The sequence below is a fragment of the Phalangium opilio genome, unplaced genomic scaffold (assembly GCF_054372755.1).
Source record: "Phalangium opilio isolate 3A_F unplaced genomic scaffold, DU_Popi_V2 ptg000088l_1, whole genome shotgun sequence".
Classification (NCBI taxonomy): Eukaryota; Metazoa; Arthropoda; class Arachnida; order Opiliones; family Phalangiidae; genus Phalangium; species Phalangium opilio.
Genome location: NW_028324193.1, coordinates 1,565,851 through 1,573,935, shown reverse-complemented (window position 1 = coordinate 1,573,935; position 8,085 = coordinate 1,565,851). Strand labels below are relative to the sequence as shown.

At 39.4% G+C, this 8,085-nt stretch overlaps 1 protein-coding gene across 1 annotated transcript; it reads right to left on the bottom strand.

Moving 5' to 3' along the window:
* Positions 1-3,576: 3,576 nt before the first annotated feature.
* Positions 3,577-6,727, bottom strand: LOC149649016 (uncharacterized). Its single transcript, XM_089849371.1, has 7 exons — positions 6,600-6,727; positions 5,088-5,273; positions 4,821-5,011; positions 4,452-4,774; positions 4,208-4,398; positions 4,032-4,133; positions 3,577-3,976 (listed from the first exon to the last, which is right to left on the bottom strand). Exons 1-7 carry the CDS (start codon positions 6,725-6,727, stop codon positions 3,577-3,579), a joined length of 1,521 nt encoding a protein of 506 aa, XP_089705497.1.
* Between the last annotated feature and the right edge of the window lie 1,358 nt (positions 6,728-8,085).

Here is an 8,085-nt window from a genome sequence, read left to right as displayed (position 1 = left end):
TATTATATCATAAGTTTACAAGATATGTTCCATAAGTGTGTCTTTGGTTAATGAGAGCTTGTCACGAAGTGACGTAGCCGAAACGTCATAGATTCTCGTAAAGCGACGCCTAGTGAGGCGCTGTCAAAGGCTAAGGACAGACTAATTAGGAAGATGGACTGCAAAACCGAGTGTTGTCAATTCTCGCGTCGTTTTCGAACTAGCTCTCAGTAAGTCTCTAGCATTACGAAGTATAGGAAGTGTCATACTTATGGAACATATCTTATAAACTTATGATTATATGTATTGCAAACGGGTATAAATGTCGCGTTTCGAGATACAGGGAACTTACATTTTCACGTACGAAATTATTTAGAATCTGTTCCCATAAAAACTTATCCATGTCAAATAATTAAGGCGAAAAAATACAAAATGAGCTTTTAGCATTTTAATTTTTCAGGGTGGAAGAGATAAGAAGAACATTTATTTCGAGTAAAATGTCGCTTTACTACTTCTAAAATGAGGTCCCTCATTCTGATTTGTGGCTTTAAAAGCAGTGTCGTATTTCTGACATTTATCATACATTCAGAAAAGGTGTTCATATGTGTGTTGTTACATCTTGTATAAGTTTTAAACTTCAGTTCGAACTCGAGTCATAATCGTCCTTGATTAAGCTCTCTCATGGTTCCGAAACGCGGCATTTATACCCGTGTTTGTTGTAAAATTTCAAATCATAACAAATGTTTGAACTACGCAATTGAAAGCAAATTTGTCATATCGATTAAACTCCATTTCAAATTGCAATACATATAATAATTTCTAGTTTCTGGCCCTTTGTGGGTTTGAAAAGTGTGGCGGATTGTGTATAAATGCAGTTTTTTAAGGACTGCGAAGCAAAACTCGTTTTTGCATAATATCTGTCCCTTCTTGGGGAGAAACGTTATTTGGGAATAAATTAGTTCTGGAATAGTCAAACTCAATCGTCCAATTTTTTAAGACTAATTATATAGTATTTCACTAAATCGTAACTTACATTTGGAAATTAGAATGGTCGGATAATACAATGCACCGCATAAAAACACACTATGCTAAATATTCGTTGAAACCATGTGAAAATTATAAAAATTCTCCTACTATTTCTTTGTGATCATTTAACCTTAGGCTTAGAAAGACAAAAAATAGGCCCAAAAAGTTAAATAAAAAAATCTAGTGAACTTAATTAGAATGGTGAAATTAAGCGCGAGATTTGAATTGAAACTTTTATTGAAATGCATCGTGGTTTAAATATTTTCTTTGAAACCTATACAAAAACGCCTAGTTAACCTTACTCTACGAGAAATGAGATACTATACCTTTTAGACTTTGCTAGTGCTGTAAAGTTAGGCTGTGAAAAAAGTGCACCCCCTTGGTCGCGAAAATTTTTCCACCTCATAATGTTAAGCTTCATAGAGTTGAACATTAGGATTTTGGATTGAGGGCGACATATTAGTCGGCCTTGACTTATGCTACTACCTAAAACGTTCCATGTTTGCACCGTAAATGAACAAAAATAACAAAATAATCCCCTTTTATAGTATTTATAAAAAACGAACTTGTCTAAAATAAGTTTTTACAATAATCATAGAAAATACTAGTGTAGTAACAAGTTGGGAAAACCAAAATATTACCTCTCCGAGTCGGGGAAAAGACTAGTATACGACTCAATATAGAAATCCTAATCGCTAATCCTAGGTTTCAAATCATTACTTACAAAGAATATATAAGTTCTATGTTAAATTTTATTCTCTGATGCTTGCCACTAGCTTTGCCTTATATAACGTTTAATTCAGAATAAAATCTGTAAGACACGATTTCCATTAGAACATACCTTAACGAGAAGATCTTGTTTCCTTTTTAAGGAAAAACTGAACTTTTTTTATCAGTTTTTCAAGGTTATAGAACTGAAGGGGTTTCTTTTACCTTAGCGTTTATCTCGGTAATTTTAAAGTTCAATTTCAAATCATAAATCTTTTTTTAATCTCTGGTCTCCCTAATTAAAACAACATGATATGTCCTAAACGTATCTCTAATTTTCATTACTACCAATTTATGCAAAAATACTAATGGCTAATTCGAACCAAAAAAACCACTCGTACGTCTAAAACAAGGTTCTGGGAAAACCCACTTATGTTTAGTAAGTCGACAGAATTAATTATAATAAAATATTTATTGATTGTGCTCATCAAGTGTCCAATGTAAACTGACTACAAAGTAGCTAGCTCCTTTATGAGGAATCCTCGTTATTCGCTATAGGTGACGCGCACTAGTGGAATAGATCAGGGTATACTAGTGGTGAGACCAACAATATATGATAATGTTATTAAGAGTATATAGCAAGAGTATATATCAAGTGTATTACGAAAGTATATAACAGGAGTATATAACATCTTTCATTCTTAAAAAATTTAAGTATTACGAAAACGTTTTGGATTGAAAATATTAGTTCTTGTTCGGGTTGACCTTGGTTGTTGTGTACTTGCTGTAAATGTGTAAGTGGTGCTCGTGTGCTGGGTATGGCGGAGACAGAAATTGTCTTGGGAAATGGGGAACTTCCCGGAGAAATTCGAGTAGCGCTGTTCTGGTTTTGTCCAGCGTCTGAGAAGTCCTCGTTCAGCGTCTGAGCAGTCGTCGTTCAGCGTCTGAGCAGTCGTCGTGCCAGAAGGACTTAAAGTCCTAATGTTTGATATTGATGTTGTACGTGGCGGTTCGAGTTTACGCGGTGTAATTAATACCACTATTTGCTATTGGTCTGGTTTTGACGTTTGAAGTATAGTAGGAGATCGGATCTGTGTTGCTGAAATCGGTGAATGAGTTTGAGTTGTTAAGACTGAAGTTTGATTTTGCAAGGGTCGTGGTGTTGGAGATGTGTTCTGCGTTGCCGAGGTCAGTGAATTAATTTGAGTTGTTGAAATTGAAGTTTGTTTTTGTATGGGTGGTGGTAATCTTCATAGTCTGACTCTTGAAGTGGTTCGGTAAGTATTGGCCGCAGGATCGGGTAGATTGGTTATAGTTTGCCGCAAATGCTTAACACAATTGCCCTCTACCTGTTGTACTTCTTGCGCCGTGTTGGGTTCAGCGTAGTCGCTTTGAGGTACTGTACTGTGTATGTGTGTCGGACGTATTTGGTAGCGAGTTCTCCGCCATCATTTTCCGTCATTTATCTTCAGGATAGACGACAAGGGCTATTTGGTTCCGTGTAGTACTTCTGCAGGTTTCCATTACCGTGATCCGACATGGTAATATGCTGGTCTCCCGGCCATTAGGGTTTCAGGTATTGTGCGGTGCGCGTGATTTTGACGTTTAATAATTGGGTTTTTTAATCCAGTAAGGTTTGCGAATATGACAAGTTGAGAAGTGCGTTCGAAGTGTTTGATTTGTTTATAGTTAACGGTGTTCTGGTACGGCGTCCTTTTAACATTTCGCTGGGTGACGGTAGCTTTCCAATGGGCGTCGAACGATATTCCATAAGAACATACTGTAGGTCACGAACTTCCTGTTGCGCTTTGATTGCCAGGTTTTTTATTGTTTGAATGGTTCGTTCTGTCATACCGTTGCTTTTTAAGAATGATATGCGCTGGATACGTGTTCTACTGCCCATTGTTGGAGTAAACCCTTGAAAAAGCTCGAGTTAAAGGGAGGACCATTATCAGACACCAATTTCTGCGGAGCACCATATCGACAGAATTGTGGATTTAGGAACTTTATTATCGCTTTATCATTAGTGCTTCGTAACTCTTCACCTTCTACGCATTTGGAGTAATAGTCAACAAGAATGATAAGATTTGTATTATTGATGTGGAAGAGATCCGCACCAACATTGTGCGAGGGTAGCTGAGGTACATCGTGAGGCGTAAGCGCATAGCGTGTTGGAACGGACCCTTTTTTCGGCAAGTTGTACAGTTCTGGACATACTTTGTGATGCCTCTTTTCATTTGTGACCAGTAGAGATACAGCTTGGCTTTAGATAGGCACGCGGTTATTCCTTGATGAACCGAGTGAATTTGGGTCATTACATCACGGCGGAGCACTTCGAAACGTAAAGCGCATCCCCTCGGTAAATTAGGCCTTCTGATGCATGAAGTTCTTCTTTTATCGCCCAGAACGGCTTTAACTCGCTGTGAAATTTTTCGCATGCAGATCGCTATCCTTTTATAAAGAACAGTATCGTTTGTGCAGGTGGCTCAGATGCGTTAGCGTTGTTGAATTGAATTTGCTTTCCTTGCAACAGAGCCACACTCCCGGCTCATCGGTTTCTAAGTAGGATGAGTCAATTTCTGTCGTGGATTGAGGAGCACGTAACAACGTGACGGCCACTTGTAAATGAGTGCAAGGTATGTAGACTATCATTATTTGGTATCTGAGAAGGCGAAGAACTAAGCGCTGGATGCGTGGTGAGAGTGTTAAACAATTAAAGGTTTATGATCGGCCTGTACGATAAAGGGGACGCCAATGACATAATAGTGGAATCTTTCGCACGCATAGACCATGCCTAGAAGTTCACGTTCTATTGGCGCGTAGTTTAGTTGAGTGCGGGTGAAAGAGGTTGAAGCATACTCAACAGGTTTACCATTTTGTAGTAGTACTGCACCGACGCCTATTAGGCTGCTTTCTACTGATATTGTCCTGGTGGCTTGCGAATTGTAATAGGCCAGTATTGAGGACGAGGAGATGAGACGTTTAGGTTTTAGGAAGACAGCTTTCCTCTTTGCGTCCCACATGAATGACACCTCTTTCTTCTGGAGCTCGCGTAGTGGAGCTGTAATTGTTAAGTGTTGGGGCGGGAATTTTACCAAATACTTCACCATGCCAAGGAATCTTTGTAGTGATTTTTTGTCTGTTGGGGACGGTATTCATTGAATCGCTTGAACTTTTGTTGGTGAAATTTCGAGGCCTTTGGAGGACAGGATGTTGCCCTAGTATTCTATCTTGTCTACCGCTAGTTGCTGAAAATAATTCTGACGCTGAGGAGAGACCATAAGGTAGCCGGAGGAATCTGTATCGTCCGTAAGGTGTTGCGAATGTACACAATTAAGAGCTTGGTTCATCCAGCTCTATGTGCCAGAACGCACTTTGCGCGTCCAGGACGGTGTAGATCAGCGTAGATTTGTTGAGCGGTAGGCATTGGATAGTAGGGTTTCGTGTGTGACCTCCCTTTTGCTTTTTCCACTACTTCCGTTGGGTGGACCCAATCGGTGAGCTCCGTGACGGGCACCATGATGCCTAACTGTTGCATGCGTTGCAATTCCCGTTGTACTCTTGATTGCAACCACACAATACAATAATGGTTAGCGTCCTTTTTCTACGATGGTAAAAAAAAACGTTTTAAACCCCATCAAAGGTGATAATGTTAAAGATAAAAACACTTCTTGTTAAATTGTGAACTTAACTTTATTCACCTGTTTTTATATAAACATTAGTAATAACTAATATGGATACGACTGGTATTGCGCTTTGTACAAACGCATCTTCATGTAAATAAACTTGTTCACTATACGTAACACAGAAGTGATTTTTTTTTATATTTAACGATAGGCTACCTCCTCTATTTATTATCAAAAGTGATTTTATTTAACTTACCAATCATATCTGATGAGAAATAGTAACTCTACCAACTGAACATACCAGTTTCAGCAACCCTTCATATCTAGATATCACAGATACCACTTCCACAGTTTCCAATTTGAGCGACCATTTCCGGCAGTAGGTTTCCAATTTGAACGACCATTTCGGGCAGTAGGTTTCCTATTTGAACGACCAGTTTGAGCAGTAGGTTTCCAATTTGAACGACCATTTCGGGCAGTAGGTTTCCAATTTGAACGACCATTTCGGGCAGTAGGTTTCCAATTTGAACGACCATTTCGGGCAGTAGGTTTCCAATTTGAGCGACCCTTTCGGGCAATAGGTTTCCAATTTGAACGACCATTTCGGGCAGTAGGTTTCCAATTTGAACGACCATTTCGGGCAGTAGGTTTCCAATTTGAACGACCATTTCGGGCAGTAGGTTTCCAATTTGAACGACCAATTTGGGCAGTAGGTTTCCAATTTGAGCGACCTTTTCGGGCAATAGGTTTCCAATTTGAACGACCATTTCGTGCAATAGGTTTCCAATTTGAACGACCTTTTCGGGTAATAAGTTTCTAATTTGAACGACCCTTTCGGGCAATAAGTTTCTAAATTGAGCGACCCTTTCGGGCAATAGGTTTCTAATTAGAACGACCCTTTCGGGTGATAAGTTTCCAGTTCAAGCAACCCTTTCGGGTGAGTTCATTTTACAAAGCTCCTAGAGCTAGAATTTCCACCAACCATTAATTACGGCTGATCATACAAAGCTCCGAGAGCTAGGACTTTCACCAACCCTTTAGGGTTATAATACAAAGCTTCTACAGCTAGGGTTTTCAACAACTTAAAAAGGTAAAGCTTCTAACCCATCTGGGTTATAAGTTCATTTTACAAAGCTCCTAGAGCTAGGATATCCATCAACCATCGATTACGGCTGATTTTACAAAGCTCCGAGAGCTAGGACTATCACTGACCCTTTCGGGTTATAATACAAAGCTTCGAGAGCTAGGACTATCACTTACCCTTCCAAGTTACTATGCAAAGCTTCTACAGCTAGCACTTCTACTAAATTTGAGCAACCCTTACTATAGCAGTGGCGTAGCGTGAGCTTATCCCACCCGAGGCCAACCATGGACTTTCCGCCCTCCATTTTTTCGCAATTATGCTTATTAAGTTTTGTAATAAATAGCCCAGGACTTTTAGGGTTTGACCTAGAACATTTGAACATAAAGATGAAAATTGGTACATGTGTTTTTTTTGACCCAACAAAAAATATACTAAAAGTCCCCTGCTGTAGAGCGCGAGCTTTCACCGCCATCTTGGAAAATGGCCGCCGGGAATTACAGCTACAATGTATTCCACGTTCTTCTTCAAAAATTATGAAAATTGGTACACATAATGATTGGACCCACATGAAAATTATGGAAAAATTTTACAGCTCTGTGTTCAATAGTTTGGTCGCCATATTGGAAAATGCCCGCCGTGAATGCTAGGTACAGTATATTTCACCATGTTGTTGGAAAATTATGAAAATTGATAGGTATTATAATGAGACCTGTGTGAACCTCATACTAAAATATTGAAGCCATTTGTCAGATAGTTTGGCCGCCATGTTGGAAAATGGCCGCCATCAATGTCATTTAGATACTGTATATGGTTCAAAAATTATAAAAATTTTTAATAATTATGATGAAGACCGTTTAAACATCATACTTGAATATTGAAGACGTGCTACTGTTAGTTTGGGCGCCATCATGGAAAATGACTTCTGGAAATGCTAAAAATATTTCAAATATGTAAATCTTTTTGAAATTCCTATTTTGAATAGATGATTTTTATTAACGTAATAAACAACAAAAAATAGATATCTCGAAGTTGAAATTATCGAAGCCATCTTTAAAAATGACCACACGAAAATTATTGCCCTAAATTCTGAAAGAAAGAAAAGTTATTGAAAAAAGTTATTCTCAACATGTTGATTAGAGAATATTCTTTAATATAGGGTTTATATATTCTAGTGTTGTTTAAGATTAGATTTTAGACAAATCTCTAACATTTCATTCATATTCATCGTCATCCTGAAGATTTTTCATAATAATTGCATATCAGAACTCTTTATTAGGCGCTACACTTAGCTGGGGGCCTTATCAGCGCCCCTCCCCATCATATTCCAAATTGAACCCGCGAAACCGCCGTCATGGCACACGGGATCGGCCAGTGGGCCCGACAAACGCCACTTGAGCAGGTGACAGAAGCTGGACACCGTCAACGTCGAGCCCAGTCATAAGGTGGTCGGTGACAGGGAAGGATTAAGGCAGCAGAAGACTCGAGGAGACGGGGGAGTTCTCTCCAAGCACAACAGTGCCATACGGCCCAAACAAATAGTGCATGCGCGACCCCTAGAGGGTTGCCAATAGCGGGGGCGAGCCAAGACAACACCTGGTCGTGGGCGAAGCGGCCGGGCAAAACCTTCACGGATTGGGATAAGGAACGGTCTGAACCAAGGGC

What these genes read in the sequence shown, in the direction of transcription:
- LOC149649016 (XM_089849371.1), bottom strand. Translation starts at nt 6,727, where the DNA reads ATGGAGGGCGGAAAGTCCATGGTTGGCCTCGGGTGGGATAAGCTCACG. An exon ending in TACAAAGATTCCTTGGCATG is followed by an intron (nt 4,775 to 4,820) that starts GTGAAGTATTTG and finishes TAACAATTACAG; the next exon opens with CTCCACTACGCGAGCTCCAG. An exon ending in TCGAAGTGCTCCGCCGTGAT is followed by an intron (nt 3,977 to 4,031) that starts GTAATGACCCAA and finishes GCCTATCTAAAG; the next exon opens with CCAAGCTGTATCTCTACTGG.